The 26,043-nt window shown below is 47.0% G+C and overlaps 1 protein-coding gene across 1 annotated transcript in view; it reads left to right on the top strand.

Moving 5' to 3' along the window:
• The window catches only part of UNC5A (unc-5 netrin receptor A), a 391,034-nt gene that overhangs the window by 184,640 nt on the left and 180,351 nt on the right, over nt 1-26,043 (top strand). The window contains exon 7 of the mRNA XM_078653214.1: nt 13,939-14,103. Within this exon, the coding sequence (XP_078509340.1) occupies nt 13,939-14,103 (165 nt within the window). The remainder of the gene's footprint in view (nt 1-13,938; nt 14,104-26,043) is intronic.

Below are 26,043 nucleotides of genomic sequence, written 5' to 3'. Positions count from 1 at the left end.
CATATACCAACGATGGTGATGGAATTCCACCCATAGGAAGTTTGCTAATTATTTTGTTCCAATACGGGTACCAGGACTAAGCTGCTGCACTGATCTGCGAAAGGAGCGGTCACTGCAGTAACTGCCTGCTCATTTGTTCTGGTCTCATGGATTCCAGTTCTACGTTGTCCCTTAAGATAATCGTCGCTGGACCCACCTGAGCACTGCAACTTCATAGTCTGAAGAGCCAATGAGATTAAGCCATTTCTGCAGGGCACCTTCTTATGACTTGAGCTTTTCATCTTTTTCAAGTTTGCTTCACCGTGGATCTCATAAAGGTCACCCAAGGTCATTAAACCGACCTTTACATGACCTTCAGGAACATCCTATGTCCCAGCCAAAATACCAAGACTGAAGGTCAACCAAGGCCAGCTACATTCAGTCATACTCTTGTCCCACCAGTCCTGCTCTGGTGCTGCTCTGGACTTTTTCATAGTTTTACACTTCTTCCTTACTCATAGATTCTCATGGTCTCACAAAGACTTCAACTTTACAGGGGTCTCCCATTGAGCTCAAAATCTTAAGTACTATTTTTGACATTTTACACCACTTTTCTCTTTCTAACATTTGCAGTATTTTTGCTGGACCTCTAGTTCTGAGAATTCATGCCGGCACAGACCTTCCTCACCGCCGCTCTGGCATAGACAATTCTCTGAGCTTGACTGGCTCATCTATTGTTGAGCCAATGGGCACTCCTAGGGAACCCTTTTGACTTGTATTTGTCCCTAAAAAATCAAAGTGGGCCCAGTGGAAGCACAGCTAAGGTGGGATACACCTCTGACCACTCTCTCACGCCTGACAGTTACAGGCACACACATAGCCAACTACGGGAGAGTGTGAGCCAAAGACCTCCTTCACTTTCTTAGTTCCTCTCTCATGCAGCCCTGGCCGGGTATTCAGTTATAATTTCCCTCTCACCCGCATTCATAAAAGGCCTCAGAAACACAGTTTCTCGCCTATTTTAAATTTAAATTACATCAACAAAATGCATGAAATTCTCAAATTTCATGTTACTCAGAATTGTCGAAATTTACAAATGTTGTGTTATGTGATTTTACGTAATGTTCACCTGCAAGAGACTGGTTTACACAGAAAATGTCCTGACAGAGACATTTTCTGTTCAAAACAGCCTCCTGCAGGTATCTGGTGGGACTGTTTATGCGAATTGTGCACCTTTATGAAAAAGTCATGCAAGATACCTGGATTCCACTTTTTGTGCTAGAAGAGTCATTTCACAAAAAGTTGATGACATTTCACAACATTTTGTGTATAAAAAAAGAAGCAACTTCCTACAGCTCTACTTACTACTACCTCCCTCCCCCTCCCATCCACCCCCTCCTCTCTCTCCACACCCTCTCTTGTGGCTTTAAAAAGGCCTACACCAGGACCTCCAACTCAAATCATAGACAAGAGAGAAATGAGGAACACATGAATAAGTGACATTGAAGGGGGATGTCTCCCACTTAAATCAACGCATCCCACAACTCCCACTTCTTCACAGGTTCCTGGGTTTTCTGTAGGCTGGTGGTTCTGATGCTGTATCGCCGTATCAGGTTTCCAGGTTGGTTACCTTGCTGCTGGCCAAGAGATGTATTGTATTCTTTTCTGGAAGTTGGTGAGGTTTGGAGCTTATGGTCTGCGGCCTTCAAGGTGCTCGGCCGGTCACTGACCTCTGATTCTTCTATCTGTCCTGGGTGTTGAGGGTATGTGGCTGCTCCAGTGCATGTTGGCATGTGTGTGGGTGTGTAGGCATGGTGTGGTATGTCAAAACTGCACAGTGGCAGACAGTAACAGTCAAATATGTAAACAAAGAACAATGTATGTGTGTACATTGCACACTGATAGGCATTGCAGTTTATTTTTATTTTTAAAACATTTTTATTTATTTATTTAAGAAGTTTTATATAGCGCTGATCTGAGTAATGCGGAAAATCCTATAATAAAAATAATAATATAGGTCAATGGCGGAGAGATCACTTTGAGGCATTGCTTTGTGTGAGCACTGCATGGTGGGTACTGTACAGTATGTGTGCATTACACAGCACATGGTAGGCACTGAGAACATGTGCAGACATTGTACGGGGGCACTGGAGGTTTGTGGATATTGCCCAGGAGCAGGGATACACAGTGTCACACAGTATGCACAGTGTGTGTGTTTTTCAGAATGGCAGGCAGTGTACGGTATGCATGCATAAAACAATGTGTACACACTACACTGTGACCGGCACTGCTGGGTGTGCCGACATCGGTGTGAGGGCATTGCATGATATGCAAACTTTGTACAAATAAGTTGGCAGACACTGGAGGGCGGGCGGACATCACACTCAGTAGGGTCTCTTCGCAGTGTCAAGCACTGAACAGTATGTGGGCACTGCACAGTCTATGAGCATTGCACATATAGGTTTGCATAGTGACAAGTGTTGGCGAGGGTGCAGGGATTGCACTGTGTATGGGCATTGGATGGTGGGGTTTGCTCAGTGGCAGGCAGTGGAGAGTGGGCAAGCTTTGCACAGTTTGTGGGTGTGCGCCCTGAATATGAACACCACAACATCAATGGCACGCAATATTGAAAATAAAATATTGACTGGTAAGGAAGTCTAGATTTTATATACCTAACTTCACATATATGTACCTTGGTAATGTAATGTAAAAGTATTTGTAGGGCGGAAGCTAATCACCCGCAAGGGTATCCAGGCACTGATTAGGTGTGGGAGATCAGGAGCATCAGTCGATGAGCCAGATGTTCAGTTCCTTGTAGAATGTGAGCATGGTAGTTCCTCTAATGTCCTGGGGGAGTGCGTTCCAGGTTTTTGCTTCTAGGTAGGAGAAAGAGCGGCTCCTGCCCTACTTCTGCGAATGCGGGGGATGTGTGCGAGTGGTAGCGAAGTAGAATGGAGGTTCCAGGCTGCCTGGTGGTAGTGCAGTCGGCGGTTGACGTATGTGGGTCTCTTCTGATGCTGTGCTTTGTAGGCGAGGGTGAGTATCTTGAAACGGCAGCGTTTCTGGACGGAGAGACAGTGGAGTTCTCAGAGGTGAGGCGTGATGTGGGTTCGGCGGGGAAGGTTGAGAACTAGTCTTGCGGCTGTCTTTTAGATGGTTTGGAGCTTGTGTATGAGATGGATGGGTATTCTGTAGTAGAGGGCGTTGTCATAGTCTAGCCTGTTCATGATCAGAGCCTGGGTGACGTCTTGCTGGTGTCCAAGGGGTAGCAATTTGAAGATTTTTCTGAGCATGTGGAGGATGTTGAAGCAGGCCGATGTGAGAGAGTTGATTTGCGATCTCATGGGGTGTTTGGTGTCCAGGACAATGCCCAGGTTACATGCCCAGTCGGTGGGTGTTGGGTGGTCCCTCATTCGGTGCACCACCAGGTGATGTCCCTGGGGAGATGTTGGGTCCAAAAATCAGGACTTCCATTTCCTCTGAATTGAATTTCATGTAGTTAGTGTGCATCCATGTTGCGGCTTCCGTCATGTAGGTTTTGAAGTTGTTTTTTGTGTTGTTGGGATCTTCAGAGAGGGACAGGATGAGCTGTGTGACATCGGCGTATGAAATGATGCTGAGGCCGTGGGAGCAAGAGATCGTTGCTAGGGGTGCCAGGTAATTGTTGTAGAAGGAGGTATGACCCCCTCTGGGACGCCTTAAATTACTTCTTTGGGCTCTGAGGTGAAAGGCGACAGCCTGGCCCATCGCATTCTTTCGGTCAGCAAAGAGCTCATTCAATGGATGGGCTGGCCCTTAAATTCATCCGTTGTGAAGTCTGGCACTGAGTGTGTGATAGGTGACCACATGAAAGGCGTTAGAGAAGTTGAGAAGAATTAGGGCTGGGGAGAGTCCTCGGTCTATGATAATGCAAATATCGTCCATTGCTGTGATGAGGGCTGTCTCAGTGCTATGGTCCTGCAAAATTCTGATTGTGAGTGGTCAAGGAGTTTGTGTTGTTCGATGTAGTGAGAGCTGGCTGTTGATTGCGTTTTGCAAGACTTTTCCGGGGAAGGGAAACATTGAGATGGGTTGATAGTTGATCAATCAATCAATCAATCAATCAGGGAATTGTCAAGCGAGCTACTCACCCATGAGGGTCTCAAGGTGCTGGGGGCAGGGGGAGTTAAGCAGCTCCGGTCAGTCAAAGAGTCAGGTCTTGAGGGTCTTCCTGAAGATGTGAAGAGAGGGGGTGCATCTGATGTCGATCAGGAGCATGTTCCAGGTCTTGGCCGCGATGTAGGAGAAGGCTCTTCCACCCGTTCCGGCTCTGTGGATGTGCAGGGTTTTGGAAAGGGCAAGGTCGGCATATTGGAGGTTTCTCTTGGGTATATTAAAGAAAGGAAATTCTCTCATTGAGGTATTGGTGTCTGGCGTTGTGGAGACATCTGTAGGCGTGGTTGAGTGTCTTGAAGGTTACTCTCTTCTCGATGGGGAGCCAGTGGAGGTCTTGCAGGTGTTGGGTGATGTGTTCCTGTCAAGGGATGCCGAGGACGAGTCTGGCTGCGGTGTTCTGTATGGTCTGGAGTTTGTGGAGCAAAGACTTGTTGATTACGGCGTAGAGGGCGTTTCCGTAGTCCAGTTTGCTGGTTATGAGTGCATGGGTGACAGTCTTTCTTGATTCGGGGGGGGATCCATTTAAAGGTCTTGCGAAGGATGTGGAGGGTGTTGAAGCAGGTGGAGGCGACAGAGTTGACGTTTCGGGTCATGGAGAGGGAGGAGTCGAGTACGATGCCAAGGTTCTGGGCGCGGTCAATGGGGGTGGGCGGACTGCCATGGGCGGTTGGCCACCAGGTGTTGTCCCATGTGGGGGGGAGGGTCTGAGGAAGAGGACCTCAAGCTTCTCAGAGTTGAGCTTCAGGCAGCTGCTGCTCGTCCAGGATGCGACTTCCTTCATTCCTTCCTGCAAGCTGAGTCTCGTGGTGATGGGATCCCTGGTGAGGGATAGGATGAGGTGGGTGTTGTCGGCGTAGGAGAGTATGTTGAGTCTGTGCTGTCTGATGATGGCGGCAACGGGAGCCATGTAGATGTTGAAGAGCGTAGGGTTGAGTGACGATCCTTGAGGAACTCCGCAGTTGATCTCTGTGGATTTGGAGAGGAAGGGTGGCAGTCTGATTCTTTGGGTTCTGCTGGTGAGGAAGGAGCAGAGCCATTTGAGGGCGGTTCTCTTTATACCGGGGTTGTGGAGTCTGGCGGTGAGTGTGCAGTGGGAGAGGGTGTGAAAGGCTGCAGAGAGGTCGAGTAGGGTCAGGGCCGCGGTGTGGCCTTGGTCAAGGAGGGTGTGCATGTCGTCTGTGGCGGTGAGTCAAGCGGTGTCGGAGCTGTGGTTGCTGCAGAATCTGGATTGGGAGGGGTCGAGGATGGAGTTCTCTTTGATGAATTTTGTTAGTTGGGCGTTGACGGTCTTCTTGGTGACTTGGTAGTGAAGGGGAGGAGGGAGATGGGTCCGTGGTTTTTGAGGTCCGAAGGATCTGCGGTGGGCTTCTGGAGCAGGGGCTTGACTTCTGCGCATTTCCAGTCATCAAGAAAAATGCCGGGTTCGAGGTGGTGTTGATGGTGCGTCGTAGTTCCAGTGCGGTGGCAGCTCTGTGGAAGATGTGCGGAGGGCAGGGGTCCGTGGGTGCTCCTGAGTGGATGGTTTTCATGGTCGAATCAGTGTCTTCGGTGGTGGCTGGGTTCCTGGCGGAGATGGTGGGTTAGCTGGCGTTGTTGGAGGAGGGAGTGGTTTCAGGGTCCAGTGTCCGTTAATTGAAGTTGTCGTAGAGGGACTTGTTTTCAGATGGAAGTAGGAGCTGAGCTTGTTGCAAAGATCCTGGGAAGGGGTGATGTCCGTGGCCTCGCTGGGGGGGTTGGTGAATTCTTGGATAATGCTGAAGAGTTCCTTAGAGTTGCTGGAGTTGGCGGTGATCTTGTTCTGGATGAAGGTCCTTTTGCTTGATCTGAAGAGTTGGTGGTAGTCTGTCATGGCGTTCGTGTATGTGGTACGGTCTTCCGAAGTTTTGCTGGGTCCCCAATTGTTCTTGAGGCGTCTGCAGGTGCATCCGGATTCTTGGAGTACGGCGGTGAACCCGCTGGCATTTCTGGGGCGCTGTCTGTTGGGGTTGCGAAGGGGTGCGAGTTTGTCTGCAAAGTTGGTGATCCAATTCTGTAGTTCTTTGGCTGCTAGGTTGGCGTTGGTGGAGGTGGAGGGGGCATCAGGGTTGATGGTGGAGTTGAGGGGCTCCTCGGTGACCTTGTTCCAGTTCCTTCACGGTGGGTGGGGTGCAGGTTTGGGAAGGTGGGTTTGTCACCGTGGAAGTGTACGCAATGGTGGTCTGTCCAGAGGGGTTGCATGGTGTGGCTGAAGTGGATGTTGTTCCCTGCGAAGATGGGATTGAGAGTGTGTCCTGGCTTGTGAGTTGGGTGGTGATGAGCTGTTTCAGTCCGAGGTTGGTGAGGTTGTCCGGGAGGGTGAAGGAGCTGGGGTCGTTGAGGTTGTCAAGGTGGAAGTTGAGGTCTCCGATGAGTATGTAGTCCATGGAGGCGATGGCGTGGGCTGCCACGAGTTCGTCGATGATAGCGGTGAACGCTGGTCTAGGTCCAGGGGCCTATAGGTGAGGGTGCCTCTTAGGGTGGTTCTGGGGCTGGTCTGTATCTGGAAATGGAGCTGTTCGGTGGTGGACGGGCAGTAGTGCTGGAAGTGTTGAGTCGGAGGGAGCTCTTGTGTGCGATGGCAAGTCCTCCTCCCGGGCGGTTGGGGCGGTCCTTCCTCTGGATCTTCTATCTGTCAGGGAGGGCTGTGGCAATGTCGGGCAGAGTTGGAGTTAGTCCAGGTTTCTGTAAAGAAGGCGACGTTAGGCAAGATGGTGTCAAGGAGGTCCCAGATCTCTACGGCATGACTGTGCAGGAAGTGCACGTTGCGAAGGATGCACCTCAGGACTTCAGGGGTGTTGCCGTTCGGCATGGGGGCAACCGCCATGGGGGTGCAGAGGGTGGTGAAGGTTTGGCAGCAGTGTCGGCAGGAGAACTGGCCGTGGGTGGATTTTGGTGTAGACAGATGGAAATTGTCGTTCCTTCTGGGGTTGAGAGCGAGGAGGACAGCTGAGTCGTAGCGGTGGGTGGTCAGAGATCCAAGGTTTCTGGCTTTGGTCGCTGTCTGGTCGTTGTCAGGTTGATGAGGACGTCTGGGTCTGCAGATGGTTTCTTGAGGAGAGAATTGACATCGGTGTGTTTCCAGGCGTCTGGAGATGTGGAAAAGTCAATGGGTGTGTTGATGATGGACAGTAGTACTGAGCTTTTTGTGATGTAGCCTAGGTTGAAGAGGCAGGACGGGCAAGGATCCATGAGGGCACCTGAGTGGGTGGATGCCATTACCATTGTGGTTTCCTCGGTGGTCAGCGGGATCCAGTTGGAGTACGTTGGGGCTCCTGAGTTGAGGGCGGGTGAAATATAGTGATATATATATCTTAAATGTGCAAAGATGTGGAGTTTGGAATAGTAAGCCTATACTTCCATATATGCACTTACCTTTCAATATTTTGACCCTCAATATTCTTGTGCCACAATAATGTGGGGGGTCGATATTCATTAGTACACCAATTAAGTGGGTTTTGCATAGACGGTGTGGAAGCCACTGAAGCGTGTGCTTGCATCAGACAGTGTGTGGGTCTGTTTGTCAGTATTACACAGTGTATTGGCTTTGCACAGTGACAGTCGCTGGAGCGTGTACAGACATTGCACTGCGTGTGGGCTCTGCCCAGTGGCAAGCACTATACAGTATGTGTGCATTGCACAGTATAGGGGAATGGCACTGTGTGTGGGCTCTGCCCAGTGGTATGCACTATACAGTATGTGTGCATTGCACAGTATAGGTGAATTGCACTGTGTGTGGGCTCTGCCCAGTGGCATGCACTATACAATATGTGTGCATTGCACAGTATAGGTGAATTGGACTGTGTGTGGGCTCTGCCCAGTGGCATGCACTATACAGTATGTGTGCATTGCACAGTATAGGGGAATGGCACTGTGTGTGGGCTCTGCCCAGTGGTATGCACTATACAGTATGTGTGCATTGCACAGTATAGGTGAATTGCACGGTGTGTGGGCTTTGCAAAGCGACAGGCGACGGAGAGCGTGCGATATTGCACGGTGCCTGAGCATTGGACGGCTGGGTTTGCACAGTGGCACTGCAATGTATGGATGACTTTGCAAGGACAGTGTGTAAGGCATGTGGAGCGCGCGTGCATCCAACAGTGAGTGGGAGGGTTTGCCGGTACCGCGCGGTGAAGAATGCTCGGTCTTTTACTCTTAGCACGTGAGGGCATTGCACGTGTCGGATTGCACAGTGACAGGCGCTGGAGCGTGTGCAAGCATCGCGTGCTAGTTTGCGAGGGCAGCGTGGACGGCCCGGGAGCGCGCGTGCGTGCGTGTGTGGGCCGCCCGTGTGCGGGCTCTGGGCGGGCTCCGCACGGCTGCAGGCCGAGGCTGGCTGCCTTCATCTCTCATCTCCATGTATTGATCTGTCCGCGGGCCGCGTCTTATTTAACGCTCTGTTATCTCCAGCGAGGGGATTTACTAACACAGATCCCTCATTATGTCACATGTCGCCTTAATGGAAAAGAACTCTGAGCGTTTCGTGTTATTAACTCGGGATCACACGTGAGGCCGGGGTGGGAGCCGCAGGGGCAGCTCCAGGTTCCGCTGCCACATCTAGCCCCTCCCCGGCCTTTTAATACCCCTCCGCTGCTCCCTCCACTAACCCTATAACCCCCCCCCCCCCCCCCCCCCACCCCTCACAATAATTACCCTGCCGGGCAGGCATGTCGGAAGCGTTTGTAGGGGAACCCTCTCCAAATTGTGGGCCAGATTTACAAGCCCCTTGCGCCACTATTGCGTCACTTTTAACATGAGGAAAGTGACGCAAAAGTGGCGCAAGGGGCTTGTAAATCTGCCCCACAGTGTAGCGTTTATTTGTTAATTAGCGCATAGTTTTACGAAACAAGCACCCTGGGCATTGGGCAAATGGAAAGCATGCTGCTTGGCACCACCTAGTGGTACTTCAGCGTTAGCTGCCCCAGGGAGGCGCAGGTACGGCCATTACTTAAATTCAAATCAGGCCATATGGGCAGGTATTGCAGAGTCCCCCGCCCCAAGCGGACATCCCTTCCCCATCATGACCCCATGGGTACCACAACCACCTCCCTCTCCCCCGAAGCATAGATATAACCAATCAGGGGCGGAGGTCGGGGCTGGTGCCCCGCCTGGCCTCTCTATGGCGTCCGGGACCGGCACAACCACCATAGTCGCGGCGTGCCCGAGTCCCGGTTGACGCCTTCTCATTACGTAATTTCAAACCAGGCCATTAGGTAAATTAATGTTGTAACACAAGTGCCCCCCTCCCAGCAGTGATTACGGGTCCGGACAAAGAGGCCCGGCAGCCTTACCCTTTTGAAAGTCCTGCACCCTAGCTACTTACCATCAACTTATATCCCACACCTGCCTCCTCTGTAACACCTCTGCCACTTCTTTCTAAAGACGTCTATAGCACCTGTACCCTTATTATGGAAACTCTAAACTTCTTCTCCAAATGATTTCCCCACTTTTGGAATCTTTACCCGTCTCCTGCCAACTCTGACACGTCCACCCATTTTTTGCCACTTTTAGTCCTCCTCTGCCAGCTTTATCCACTCCTTGTGCACACCTGTACCCTGCTCTATCATTTCTTTTGCTCATTTGCGTTAGTAGCCCCTGTCCTGCCACCTCTCTACACTTTGATAATGAAGAGAAACATTTATTAAATAGGAAGTTCAGAGACTGATTTTGATCTAGATAGTCATGAATTTTATTCACAAAATGTATCAGTACACTTGATTCAGCTGACACGTGTTTCGCTCATGCACTTCAACAGCATAAGCTTTCTCAAGGCAGTTCTATCGATGTTGCCCTCCTACAGTCTTCTGTATTGTGTGACAATAATCGGTGGAACTTACTCGTTCATGTTGGTCAATGAAACCGTTCAAATGACACATTTCCCATCACAAGTGATTCAGAAGGCGTGTAGATAGACTAGATCAGCTTCTGCATCGAAATATCACCTCATCATGGAGAGATGTAGCCTTGTGAGATTATTATGTTCGGAACAACCCTATTGTATGATTGTTTATTTGAAATTTGTGTTTTCGCCTACCATGTGTACCTTCGTCATACAGTCGAATTCCTTTATTAAAAGGACTCCCACCCACAGCTTCATTGTGCATGCTTCATCATCGAGTCCTCATCCAGAATGAACATGCATCCAGATGGGCTCTAGTTTAAGTAAGGGAGCTCTTTGACATTGTGCACAGGGGATCTACTTTGTCTCTCTCACGCATACATACACATGCATACATACAATCATGCATACATACACATGCATACATACAATCATGCATACATACACATGCACACATACAATCATGCATACATACACTCATACATACATACACTCATGCATACGTACACACGCACACATACAATCATGCATACATCCACTTATGCATACATACTCATGCATATGTACACATGCATACATACACTCATGCATACATACACTCATGCACACATACTCATGCATACTTGCACTCATGCATACATACACATTCACACATGCAATCATGCATACATACACATATGCATACATACACATGCACACATACAATCATGCATACATACTCATGCATATATGCACATGCATACATACACTCATGCATACATCCTCATACATACATACACATGCATACATACACTCATGCTTACCTACTCATGCATACATACACATGCATACATACACTCATGCTGACATTCTCATGCATACATACACACACTTGTGGATAATACTTACTCATGCATACATTCTCATGCATTCATACACTCATGCATAAATATACTCATGCCTACATACACTCATGCATACATACTCATGCAAACATACATTCATGCATACATACACTCATGCATACATACACTCATGCGGACATCCTCATGCATACATACACACACTTGTGGATACGTACTCATGCATACATTCTCATGCATTCATACACTCATGCATAAATACACTCATGCCTACATACACTCATGTATACATACTCATGCAAACATACATTCATGCATACATACACTCATGCATACATACACATGCATACATACACACATGCTTACCTACTCATGCATACATACACATGCATACATACACTCATGCTGACATTCTCATGCATACATACACACACTTGTGGATAATACTTACTCATGCATACATTCTCATGCATTCATACACTCATGCATAAATACACTCATGCCTACATACACTCATGCATACATACTCATGCAAACATACATTCATGCATACATAGACTCATGCATGCATACTGACACATATACACACCACTCATGCATACACTCATGCATACATTCTCATGCATACATACATTCATGCAGACATTCTCATGCATACATACACTCATGCATACATTCTCATGCATACTTAATAATGCATACATACGCATGCATACATACTCATGCATACATACATTCATGCATACATTCTCATCCATACATACTCATGCATACATATATTCATGCATACATACACTCATGCATGCATACTGACACATATACACACCACTCATGCATACATACTCATGCATACATACACACTCATGCATACATACTCATGCATACATACATTCATGCATACATTCTCATGCATACATACTCATGCATACCTACTCATGCATAGATACATTCATGCATACATGCACATGCATATATACATTCATGCATACATTCTCAATCATCCATACACTCATGCATACATTCTCATGCATACATTCTCATGCATACATACACATGCATACATACTCATGCATACATACATTCATGCATGCATTCTGATGCATACATACACTCATGCATACATTCTCATGCATACATGCATACATACATTCATGCATGCATACATACTCATGCATACATACATACACTCATGCATACATACATACTCATGCATACATTCTCATGCATACATACATTCATGCATACATACACTCATGCATGCATACTGACACATATACACACCACTCATGCATACATACTCATGCATACATACACATGCATACATACTCATGCATACATACTCATGCATACATACATTCATGCATACATTCTCATGCATACATACTCATGCATACATACTCATGCATACATACATTCATGCATACATGCACATGCATACATACATTCATGCATACATTCTCAATCATTCATACACTCATGCATACATTCTCATGCATACATTCTCATGCATACATACACATGCATACATACACATGCATACATACTCATGCATGCATACATTCATGCATGCATTCTCATGCATACATACACTCATGCATACATTCTCATGCATACATACTCATGCATACATACATTCATGCATGCATTCTCATGCATACATACTCATGCATACATGCACATGCATACATACTCATGCATGCATACATACACTCATGCATACATACAAACCACACTGGAAACTGCCAGGTTTTGTTACTGCACTCTTGGGCACATAGGGGCCTAGAGGAAGATGCTCCTTATTGGCACACAATCCACAAAGGACATCGCCCTTTGACAAATAATACTGCTGGGACCTATGGTGCTGAAGAAGGCCGTGAGACCCATACGGGCATGTAAAGCCGGCCGCAACATGCGAGACCCATCGACGCAGGAGCAGCGATACAATCCAAGCACCTCTTTTTGCTTGTAACTTTGCCACAGGACCCTAAGATGAAAAGATTATGTGAAAGGGTTATCCTACAGTTAATGGGTGAAGACGTGGATCCCCTGAGCACAATGTCAAAGAGCTCCCTTTAATCAAGGCAGATTCCATCCGGACATATCTATATTCTGGATAAGGACTCGATAATGAAGCATGCACAATGATGACGTGGGCGAGAGGCCTTTCAACAAAGGAACTCGACTGTGAGACGTAGGTACATGGCAGGCAAAAACACTAATTTCAAATAAATAACCACACAATAGGGTTGTTTTGAACATAATAATTTCAGGAGGCTACATCTCTATGATTAGGTCAAATTACATATCAGTCAGCATCTCTGTGCCTCCATCTATGTGTGCCTGTAGCTGTATTACCCAGCATGCATCTTTCAATGTCCTTCTTCGCCAGTCTGACTAATTCATGCCGATCAGTGATTAGAGGGAAGGCAGGAACCAAACAATACCGGATCAGTGCCAAGAGGCAATTCACTTTGTAATGAGCCCTTTTAAGCTCTGTTTTTACTCACTGGGCTGCATACCTTGGTGCATACACTGTTGTTGACTTGATGTTGGCATTTGTAGATGGTAAAGGCAAACAGATGTGACTCTATAGGGACTGCGTAGGGGATAGAGCAGTAATAACGCAAATAACTCTTTTTATATGGCACCCGATCCCACAGTTTTGCCATTTGTAGGCTTTACAAATGGCAGATGTTGCTACCACTGAATACATGAATGGTCCTAAATGTATTGAGGTTGGAAGTTCAACCCCTTGGGCGCGGCCGTAATTCTGCGCCTGTGCGGCCGTTTTAATGAGTGGGCGGGATCATGACGGCCCCCAGCCGTCATCAGCACACGCCCACCGTGATGCATGATGGACGGGTGCCGTCATCAGCATAGAAGGGGTTAAAATGCAAAGCTAGCCTTGCTGGGATTCTAACTCTTGATCTGCAAGCATCCTCCATTGCCACCTGCGAGTGTTCTACTCTGGGGGCACAAGTGGGCGATGAAGCCATGATTGAATGCATGAGTGATGGCGCTGAGGGGGCACACGTAGAAGTGGAGCATTCTGCCAGCAGAGGATCTGACCTGTTCTTTTTTGCTTGTTTCGCCCCTCTGCATGCCCAGTGGATGGAGGATGGTCGCAGTGGAGTAAATGGTCGGCGTGCTCCATGGACTGCATGCAGTGGCGTAGCCGGGAGTGCTCGCAGCCAGTGCCTCGAAGCGGTGGCGTGGAGTGCAAAGGGACCGACTTGGAGACCAGGAACTGCACCAGCGACCTCTGCATCCACAGTGAGTGACTTCAATTCCTCAACCCATAGTGCATGCTTTTAACAGCTCTCCACTGCAGTGAGAGAACCCTGTTGTACAGCAATGCTACTCGCAGTGAGTGCCTGCTAATCCATAGTGAGTGAATGCTGTTTTATTGTGAGCGCATGCTATTGCACAGTAAGTAACTGCTTTTCTATAGTGAGTACTTGCTACTACACGGAGACTGAATACTGTTGAAAGTGAGTGACTACTATTGCACAGTAAGTGACTGCTGTTCTACAGCAAACGTTTCCTGGTGCAGGAAGAGTTATTGCTGTGCCACTGTGAGGGCATACTATTCCACTGTGAATGAATGCTGTTTCATTGTGAGCACATACTATTGCACACTAAGGGCCCGATTCACAAAGGTAATCTTAGACCTGAAGTCTAAGTTTAGATCTGAAGTCTAAATTTAGAATTCAGGTCTAAACTTAGACTTCACATCTAAACCTAGACTTCAGGTCTAAACTTAGGTCCTGATTCACAAATGTAAATTTAGACCTGAAGTCTAAGTTTAGACCTGAAGTCTAAGTTAATACCTAAAGTCTAACTTTACAACTTCTAAAGTTAGACTTTTGGTCTAAGTTTAGACCAAAAGTCTAACTTTACTACTACTAAAGTTAGACTTTTGGTGTAAGTTTAGATCAAAAGTCTAACTGAGACCAAAAGTCTAAAGTTAGACTTAAGGTCTAAACTTAGACTTTTGGTCTAGGTTTACCTTTGTAAATCAGGCCCTTAGACTTCAGGTCTAAAGTTACAATTCAGGACTGAACTTAGTCTTCAGGTCTAAAGTTACACTTCAGGTCTAAACTGACATTTCAGGTCCAAACTTAGACTTCAGGACTAAACCTAGACTTCAGGTCTAAAGTTACACCTCAGGTCTAAATGTAGACTTCAGGTCTAAACTCAGACGTCAGGTCTAAACTTACACTTCAGGTCTAAGTTTACCTTTGTGCATTGGGACCTGAGTGAATGTTGTTCTACAGTGAGTACATACTTCCAAACAGAGAGAAAATGCTGTTTCACATTGAGTGCATACTATTCCGCAGTGAGTGAATGTTTTTCCACAGCCAATAAATGCTACTCCACAGTGAGTGATTTTTGTTCTTCAGTGAGTCATAGAGGTTTATTAGCCTACGCCAGCCGTCCAGCACTGCTTGTGAACCCCTGCCCAGCCTTGTGCAGTCTTGTGTCTCTCTCAGCCATCCCGCCTGGAAATTTGGTCCCTGAGGCGCGCTCTGAGTCATGTCAAGCAAGAACCCTGTGATGCACGTCACTTCACGATACATGCCAGGAGCACCGGAAGTGACGTCATGCTCCCTTTCAATACATGAAAGGGTTGACGTCTGTTAACTTTCTCAACAGACTTCCATTTGCTGGTCAAGCCAGAGCTAGGAGTAGGGACTCCATCGAATAAATATATCTCCTAGTTACTTTCTGTTTCTGCTGTATAAGATGCCCAAGAAGGGCAATGCCAGGGTATTACAGGGTAAGCCCTACCCCTGGCTACCCATTACTGACGACCATTAACTCTCTGGTTTGGCAAAGGCTTCCCTCGCGAAAACGCGCTCCATCTCCTCCGTGCTCGCATCTCAAGGATTAAATGGAGTTCTCAAGGGATAAACATTTTTCTGCATTAAAGAAGGGTCGCGGGCATTTACAGCCATTAATAGATGTATTCACTCAGGCTTTAGACTGATAAGTACATAAAACACAGATGAAATAGTGTGAAGTTTATCGAATCACAAACAGCCCAGAAGGGCATTGCATTTATTTATTTAAAAAGATTGAAATGAAACGCCATTCCAAAGTGACTTAAGGCCATTCTACAGTTATTAATCATGTTGTTCCACTGCAAGCAAATTCTACATCCTTGAGGGAAGGGGAAGTGTACATACAGAGCACCAGGGAGAGGGCCAGCACAGACCTGAGGGCCAGGAACTTGAGGACAACTGTTGGGCTGCTCAACCCGCAGGATCGGTGTGTAACCTGATGTTAACTCCTCCCTTAAAAACAATGTGCAAACCTCCTGAAAGGTGATGGTGTCTACGAAACCAGTTCTTGAAGGTCGGCGGATGGCACGGAGAGGTCTTGACAGCTGAAGCAGTGGGTATCCTGATCCGGCACCCTCACTTCCACTGCATGCACTCTGTCTCTTAAGTGGTAACCTAGGGTCTTTGGGGTGCTTCTTCTCTTGTCGGTGGTGAACCCCAGCTTCTGTGGGTACTGCACGTCTCTTGTGGCAGAATTCGTATCTTCTCCAGGTGCAGCCGTCTCATTGGCTCGGATCCCCTTCTCTGAGAGCTGCAGTCTCGCCCCTGCATTCGATGCAGTCTGTCACGTTGGCTGTGATCATTGGCTCATCTGTCTCCAGGCTAGGACCTACAGCTCTCACCTGTACAGTCTGTTTCCACCAATTCTGGTTCTGCACCCTCCATTAGGGCCCAGTGGTTGGGACCCCAGCTCTAATGGACATAGCTCCTCTATAGAGCGGATCCGAAGCCTTTCTAGGTTCCATCACTTTCACATGCTGGACGGCTCCGGTCTTTTCAGAGCAGTTCTCCCGGTCAGGGATGCCAGCGATACCGGGGGTAGCTTGCCTCATTGATTCAGATTGTCAGGGCCTGTGCTGCAGTCTATCCTGCTCCTGGGAGCCATCCGATTCTGTGGTTAAATTCCCTCAGCGGCCTGGTAGCCTCAGCTCCATTGCTTGTTGTCCCTACCAGGGCTGAAGACAGCAAAATCTGTGGGTGCAGGCCATTACAGGACATGTTGTTCAAGATCCTGTGGTTGCAGTCCATCCTGGGTCGGGGTGCACCAGATCCTGTGGACGCAGTGCATCCTAAGAGGAGGAAGTCCCAGATCACATGGTTGCAGATCATCCTGGATTACCAACATGCTGGGGATGTTCTCTGTCTATGGTTTGTGTATCCTGTGCTCCCCAGGATGCATCCAGCCTGGGTTTCTGAGCCCCGGATAATGTAACAGCATTTCATTTTGGGGCCTGGGCTCTTTCATGCCATGGTTGCAATCCATCGAATCCATACTGTGGCTGGGAGACCCAGATCCATCATCACTGGGGGTCCTGAATTCTGCGGTTGTAGCGTGTACAAATATTTGGACCTCAGATCCTGTGGTTTCTCTCCATCCTGGGGCTACCAACACTGGATCCTGTGGCCGCACTCCATACTCTGACTGGGAACCAAGACTCCATGATTGTAGTTCATCCTGGTGGGGGGAAGACTCAGCTCTGCTGGATGCTGCCCTTCCTGGAAATGTAAGCCCTATGTTCTGAAGCTCAAATTCATCCTGGGGATATGAGTCCTATATGAAGTGGTTATAGGCCATTCTGAGGTTGCAAGGTCTGGGTTCTGTGGTTGCTGGCCATCCTGTCGTTGCGAGACCCAGATTCTGAGGTTGCAGTGCATACTTGGGTTGTGGCACCTAGATTCTGTGGTTATAGTCCATTCTGCGGTTGCAAGACCTAGATTCTGTGGTTGCAATCCATACTAAGTTTGGGAGACCTAGGTTGCTGGCCATCCTGGAGTTGAGAGACACAGATTCTGTTGCAGTGCATACTTGGTGTGTGACTCCTAGATTGTATGGTTGCAGTCCGTCCTGGAATTGCGAGCCATAGATTCTGTGGTTGTAATCCATACTTGGGTTGTGACTCCCAGATTCTAGGTTGTGAACCATACCTGGGTTGTGACACCCAAATTCTGTGGTTGTAATACCCAGGTTCTGTGGTTGTAATCCATAGTTGGGTTGTGACACCCAGATTCTGTGGTTGTAATCCATTCTTGGATTGTGACACTCAGATTCTGTGGTCGTAATGCATACTTGGGATATGACACCCATATTCTGTGGTTGTAATGCATACTTGGGTTGTGACACCCATATTATGTGGTTGTAATCCATACTTGGGTTGTGACTCCCAGATTCTAGGTTGTGAACCATACCTGGGTTGTGACACCCAGATTCTGTGGTTGTAATACCCAGGTTCTGTGGTTGTAATCCATAGTTGGGTTGTGACACCCAGATTCTGTGGTTGAAATCCATTCTTGGATTGTGACACTCAGATTCTGTGGTCGTAATGCATACTTGGGATGTGACATCCACATTCTGTGGTTGTAATGCATACTTGGGTTGTGACACCCATATTCTGTGGTTGTAATCCATACTTGGGTTGTGACTCCCAGATTCTGTGATTATAATCCATACTTGGGTTGTGACACTCAGATTATGTGGTTGTAATGCATACTTGGGTTGTGACACCCAGAGTCCGTGGTTGTTATGCATACTTGGGCTGTGACACCCATATTCTGTGGTTGTAATCCACACTTGGGTTGTGACACCCAGATTCTGTGGTTGTAATACCCAGATTATGTTTTTTTAATCCATACTTGGGTTATGCCACCCAGATTTTGTGGTTGTAATACATACTTGGGTTATGCCACCCAGATTCTGTGGTTGTAATGCATTCTTGGGTTGTGACACACAGATTCTGTGGTTGTAATCCCCTGATTCTGTGGTTGTAGACCATACTTGGTTTCTGCCACCCAGATTCTGTGGTTGTAATGCATACTTGGGTTGTGCCACTCAGATTCTGTGGTTGTAGTGCATACTTAGGTTGCGACACCTACATTCTGTGGTTGCAGTCCATCCTGGGCTAGTGACACCCATATTCTGTGGTTGTAATGCATGCTTGGGTTGTGACGCCCATATTCTGTGGTTGTAATCCATATTTGGGTTGTGGCTGCCAGATTCTGTGTTTGTAATGCATACCTGGGCTGTGACACCCAGATTCTGTGGCTGCAGTCCATCCTGGGGTTGGTGACCCGGATCCTGTGACTGAATGCTAGACTCTCCGTCTTTCTCTAGGGCGAGCCTGTCTCCAGGCCCAGCTTCCTCTCTCTCTCCCTCCCCCACCGCGCACACTCTGTATTAATCTTGTATCTGTATAATTAGATAACAACACTACTTATGAAATATATTGTGACATATTCATTATTCAGCGACCTTGACTGACCTTCTATTTCAAATTGAAAAATGAAATGCAAACATATTTAAGGATTTATACCGAGTGTGTGCAAACGTGCTCTTGTAGAACTGAAATAATGGATATTAATGAGGAGTATGATGATGAATAACTAAAGCAAATACAGCCTGCGTGAGAGGAAGATGCCCCCATCTCCACCCGCCCATGACTCCCGCCCTATTGGCCCAGCTCAGGTATCAAGTCCCGGCGTTCTGATTGGTGCAATTCCCAGGGCGGCCATTAATCACAGGGGCCTCATTTCTCCTTCTGTCTCCGAGGAGCACGCGCTGGTAATGCCTGTCCTGTGGAGTGGAGCAACTCAGACACTGAGAACTGGAATACCGCTTCCATTACCGACAGTAATGGCATTACCATGACGGACGGCGATAGCGCCCATGCAGTGTAATACCATTAACATCACAGACTGTAACTGTAATAACTCGGCAGGCTCTGACAGCACTCACGGGGTGTAAAACATTACAGACTGTAATAGCAAGAACATGATGGGCAGAGATAACAGCCACGGAGTACACACATATTAACATTTACGGAATATCACAACGCACATTGGATTCTGTAATAAGACTAATTATGAGGGGTAATCAAACTAACGTGGTCTGTAATAACACAAATACGCAGGGTAATAATATTATGGTCTCTAAGACCATTAACTGGGGGCGTAGTGATTACTGTAATAACATTACAGACTGTAATTGCACTGACTCTCTTAAAGTTAAGTGCCAGTATTCTTGAGAACCGTAAAAACACTAATATTACATCCGGAAATACCACTTACATTACGGAATGAAATATTAAGATTACTGCTTTTAATATCACCTGCTTTTAATAACACTGGCATAATAGATCTTAACAAATGTTATTACTCTACGGGGAATGGATACATGCTCTACACAGGGGAGGCTAGTTTATGAGATGTAGAGGATGCGCACACAAACATGCATAGATATGGGAAGCTTACATTACATATTTCAGGCTTGCTAGTTAAAAGTGTAAAGCATTTTTATGTTGATTATTTGGTTGGTGTGAGAGACAAATATGTTTTCTTGCAATATATACACGGTGTGCGATGCGTATTCCAAATACCTTATATTGTTCACTGCATATAAAATCAATAAAACAAATTAATTAAAAAAATGACTGATAGTGGTGAGGGCTGTATTAAGACAGAGGACAGAGATTGTGGTCTATAATACTACTTATATGATGATCTATAACATCACAATGTTTACAGCCCAGACTGTAGTATTACTGATGCAATAACACCAATACAGGGAACTAACATAATACTAAGTTTGAATAAATGACCGTAATTACAGCAACATGAGCACTATAGTAACATTCATATTACAGAGTGTAAACTCAATAACATTATGAACTGTATAATCACTAACAGCGTGTTCCGTAAAACACTAATTACAGATTGTCAAAGCAGTGGATCGTGGACAGTAATAATATGAGAAGTATGGAATGTAATAACATAACAGATTTCAATAAAACCTATATTATTAACTGTGTAAATGTGAACATCATTGGCTGTAACAAGAAAACTAACAGTATTACATATAATAACACTAACATTACACATTGGAGTGACTGACATTTAGGGCTGGAATATCTCTACTAAATGACTATAGTACCACTAGCAAAATTGAGTGCAACAAGGCTAACATTATGGGCTCTAAAAACATTATTACAGATTGTAATAGTAATATTAAGTTACGTAATAACAGTAATGTTACTTGCTGTAATAACACTTAATGCAACAGACTTCAATAACAACAATATTGCATACCACATGAATGCTAACTCTGTCAGTTGTACCACCACAAATGTTACAGACCGTGATATCAAAAATTATAAATACTATAACTCGCTTACATTCTATGATGTAATTACACCATAATAATAGCCATATGAGCTCTAATAACACTAACATAAAGTCTCCAGTAACATTACTATATAGACTATTATGGCAGTAAGATTATGGAAGCAATACAAATATTATCACATACAATAATGATACAAACATTATGGATTGTAATATTACGCACCTCAACAATACAACAATTGACTGCGATAACTCAGTGCACTAATGCATGTATTGTTCAGATCTGTGTGTAACCTAAAGGTCAGAGGTTCGAATCAGGGTAGGTTCACTCAACTTTTCATCCTTCCTGGGTTGATAAAATGAGTTCATATACAGCATCCGCAAAGTATAGACGGTATAATCTTAACCGCTGCCCCTATAGACAGGGCTTTAAGTGGGAAAAAATAACTGGGGGTGCTCTAAAAGGGGCGTGGTAAATCTCTTAAAGGGGTGTGGCCTATCCGAGTAGGGGGCGTGGTCTAAATCAAGATACCTAGCACTGCTGCTCACGGGATCCCTTGAATCACTCGGTGACTTTCTCCCAACTAAAACTGTGCAGTTTTTCTGCATGACCTTTCAGGTTGAGAGCCGGGGCTATCAAGGGCAGCCAAGTATAAACATTATTTTTGCACCCGTATCACATCCACACACTCCTTTCATTCTCCCCCCCCCCCACTCTTCTCTCTGTGTTTTGTCTTCCTCTCTTTCTGTAGGAATGAAGGTCCTCTACTGTGAGCTTGACCTCTAGAATATTTTCTGGCTGACCCTCTAATCTCCATATTTGGTCATTTGATTGAACCAAAATGGATCAAAAGTCATTTTGGTGACCAGTTTTGTTTTTAGGTTTACGTTTTATACTTGTGAATCACACAAACAGCATCTAACAAATGAAAATACCATTAATATGGAAAAGCCGCCATACAGTAGTGTCTCAGGCGGGCTGACACACACAAGGGGGGTGGGGTTAGAGGGGGGGCTGCCACTGAAGCCCTTTGAGTCCAATGGGTGTTGCACGCCTGGCTGGGGTCCTCTGCCTCTTCAGTTTTTCATTGTGCCAGGCTGGCACCACGTCATGCCGTGACCACTTTTCAGTGAGTAAACTGAGCTCTCACTGCTGTAGCATAGGTTCAGAGATCGCATTCTAGCCCCCTTAGCTGTCCATCTTGAATACAGAAATACTTATAGAGGCTTACAGCCTTTTTGAAAGATCTCCCATATTTTTCTCCGGAATTGACCGGTTGGACTTTAACAGACACAGAGAATTGAACTTTTTGCCTGCAATTCACAGAAAGGACCACTATAACCTCTAGCTCTATGCCCTGATAAACTACTGTTAAGCTTCAATTCTCCAAGCCCAGGTCTTGCTCGTCATAACCCTGGAGTCCCCGGCCTTATAGCCATGTACGGGTACCAAGCATAAATGAGACTTAGTAGTAATCATGGAAAGTGGAGAACACGGGGCACTTTTATTCTAACACGAAGGGTAGCCTTGCATGGGAGCGAGTTATAGGAAGAGCATTTTTTATTTTTTTATTCTTGGGCTTGCTTAGGCAATCCTGCCTCCCACAGTAGGCAATAATTCACTCTGTTATGGCTGCGGGCAGAGGTGGCAGTGTGGGGCTGCAGTTAAAGCCGGTTCTGAAGTATAGTTTCTTCCAGATAGCTTACCCCCCTGGGGTTATGGGAGGCTTGCCCTCAGCTGCACTTTACCCCTTTAGATCCTGCATCCAGAACCTTGGTGCTCTCCAGCTGCTCTTTACCCCCACACTTTACTCTCGACCACCTCAGTGCCCGTGGGCAGAGCTCAGAGGCCACCTGAATGCTCTGGACCCTGATATGAGCTGAGAGCAGATACCTCTATCTACCCTTTACCCAGCTGAAGTCCCCTGGCAGCACTCTGTGACCTCATGCCCAAGCAGTGGCGGCTGGTCCATAGGGGCGCCGGGGCGGTGCCCTACTTGGCAGAATCAACGTGACAGTACACATCAGAAAAACTGCTCCGGCCTGTGCTTCAGCGTTTGACCATGTCTCGTGCACGCACTTGAGGCTGTGAACTTCACAGTCTCAAGTGCGCGCATGAGTCATGGTGAAACGCACAGCGCAGTCAGGCATGCAGGCGAGAGCAGCAGGAGTCCAGCAGAGTCCGACTGCGCAAGTGAGCTGAGGGCGGTTTCGTTTCCGCACCGCCACTCCATTGACATTACACTAGGTATGCTGCGCATGCCTAGTGCAATGCAGGAGTTAAAGATAGGATCCTGTTGGGCGGTGACGTGCATTCGCCCGATGCCCAGTCAAATGGCAGGATCTAGCTGGACTTAGCGCCCCCAGTCGCATCCTGTTTTAGGATTTGCCAACGTCTGTGACTCGGAGACGTGATGGGACGCGGGACCGGCGGAAGAGATGCCTCATCCTGTAAGTTTAAAACGTATTGTTTTTTATTTAATTTTAATTAAATGCACCCCCTCCCTCCCCGCGCGTAGGATTTGACTTTCCAAATTCACTGACAGGGTTTCCATTAGCGTTACAGCTGGCCAGTGAGGAAGAATGTGAGTGAGCACCCCTGATGGAGGGAGACCGAAGAAGGGTCTGAATGATGAGGACAGCGCACGGGAGGAACAGGGGTGAGCGCCTGCAGAATACATAACACCCATGAAAAATACGCTCAGTGTGAGATTTTCGCAGCAGATGTACCGGCAGAAGCATTTTCAGGACTCTCACTGTAAACAGAAGAGAAGTGTCCGACGCGAGTTGAAAGTCCTCCCCTGACACTTGGGCAAGCTGACGAGGGAGATTTTGAAGTAAAATGTGAAAGTGTTATTTGCAAGTTAGCTAATTGATATTTCAGGAAGGGATTAGCTTAAATGTGAATTATATACACTTTGGTTAAAACGTCGAGCGCACGGTGTATATATATGCAAGTTGCTTTTCCTTCTCGCCCCCCAACAACCCCCCCTTTCATTGACAACTGCTCAGCCAAAGTGCCTCACTAGTGTCTGTAAAACAGGAAGTGCACATCTCAGGACTATGCCCACTTTAAGTAGTGCATCAGCCATCGAACCTAACTACCGCCACGACCCACCCCAGAGTGAAGTGTAATCCAAGAGCCGGTTCCAGACAGCACCGGGCATCGGGCAGCTGTCAGTGGCACCCTCCCCGCCCCTGCACATGCCCTGACACTAGTCTGTAATGTCACGTGGCTTGTAATCAAAAGGAGCTGCATGCTTGTACCCTATGTGCTCCTTCGGCAGTGCCAATTCGCAGGGTTTCAAAACTCCAGGTGACAAGGCCCCCTTGTTTCTTGCCTATGTGCAGGCGCAGATGTATGCAATAGACCCAACTAAAGACTAGGGGCCTTATTTATGAAGGCCTTGCTCTGCCGGTGCGTCACTTTTTCCCATGTTAAAAGTGACGCAGCGGTGGCGCAAGGTCTTCATAAATAAGGCCCTAGGAATAAAATTAACTGCAGAAATAAGGTGTGTAACTTAATATACATGCGCTTGCAGACAAAGCTCCTTCAAAATAAATATTCACCCTGGCCACAGTAGTTTGCAGCCTCAGCACTCCCCGTACTACGACATCCCTCCGCCCCCCCACCCCACCTCCCCCAAACCCTCTTTTGGCGCTTGCTCGCCACCGGTGACAGGACTCATCACAAACTTTTACGCCTCACCACTTTCAAATGTCACCAGCCACCACTGTGCCCAAGGAGTAGGCACCCTCTGGCTGTTCTTTGCCTCCCTCGCCAAGCTCCGTGGCATTCTGTATGGATAGCTCTCGGTTCCAGTCCAGCCTTCAGACACCGACCTCACTGTTGAGAAAGTGCAAATAACGAGAAAGGAGCAGCTGATACGAGTCAGCCTTGAACACCTCAGACAGACCAAGATAACCGCGCGCTGGAGCCAGTGACGGGAGGGGGCGTGCACGTGCAGTCAGTCAATGGGAAGGCGTCTGCACTGAACACAGGCTGCGGACATGCTCTGCCTGGGCACAGTCAGGGCTTTAAGTGGGCTGAGTCTGAGCACTGGCAGTTGTTTTTGAGGCCCACGAAACGGGTCTGAAAAAAAAAATGAAGAAAGTATTAACGTTACCAGCCGTGAAAATAGAGCCCGATAGAGACCCGTTTCGAGGGTCCCCAAAAAAAACTGCCGGTGCTCAGACCCGGACAGACCCGGCCCACTTAAAGCCCTGCCTATAGATATTACAATAGATGGGTGGGGATCTGAGGAGCACACTCATCATGTGAACAGGCCTGATGCTGTATATGACATGACGAGTGGGGGATGACCTGTTCTCTACCCCTATAGCTCCTTTGTGTATAAGGTCGATAAAATGAGTACCATTGAGCTGGGTATTGCTTAGCACGAGTTAGCAGCACCTAGAGATCAGACGTCTGGTCGAGAGTGCTACATAAACATTTAATAATAATAATAATTGAGTGTAATAACACTAACATTATTGATGGCAGCGGTAATATAAAATGCCATAATACCACAAACATTATTGGCTGTAATAACTTAACTCAGAATGTAAAAACTCGTACATTTCTCAACTGAATGTTCTCTATTTTTAAATGAACACGAAAAGAGCTCAGCAGCGAGGCGAGGCTGTACCACTGTTTTCCAAGCAGGGTTTATGTTCAGCCTACTTTATCTCCTGACTCCATAAGTGTTACAGCTGTAATGCTCCCCACTGCCCGGTATTAAAGCCCTTCGCGACCAGCCTTCCGGGTTCTGTGGCGCGCGCCTAGGTGTTTCCGGTTTGATGGAACGCACGTTTCCGTCCAGGACACGCCGAGTGGACACGCGCCCCAGGTCTGGGACCCCGCGAGGTGTCATGGAGGAGAGAGATTGTAAGAGCCCCAGGCCCTGCTCTCCCCCACCTGTGCACACAGGAATTCTAGAAGAATAAAGCGTGAGTCCATTTTTTTGCTGTGTCTCACTATCGATTTCGCTTTGAAACATTGATTTTTCATGGCACTGCTGCAGAGCTTTGTATT

This window comes from Lissotriton helveticus, chromosome 7, assembly GCF_964261635.1.
Source record: "Lissotriton helveticus chromosome 7, aLisHel1.1, whole genome shotgun sequence".
Taxonomy (NCBI): domain Eukaryota; kingdom Metazoa; phylum Chordata; class Amphibia; order Caudata; family Salamandridae; genus Lissotriton; species Lissotriton helveticus.
The sequence above is the reverse complement of the archived record's forward strand: the minus strand, read 5'-3'. Positions and strand labels throughout refer to the sequence as shown.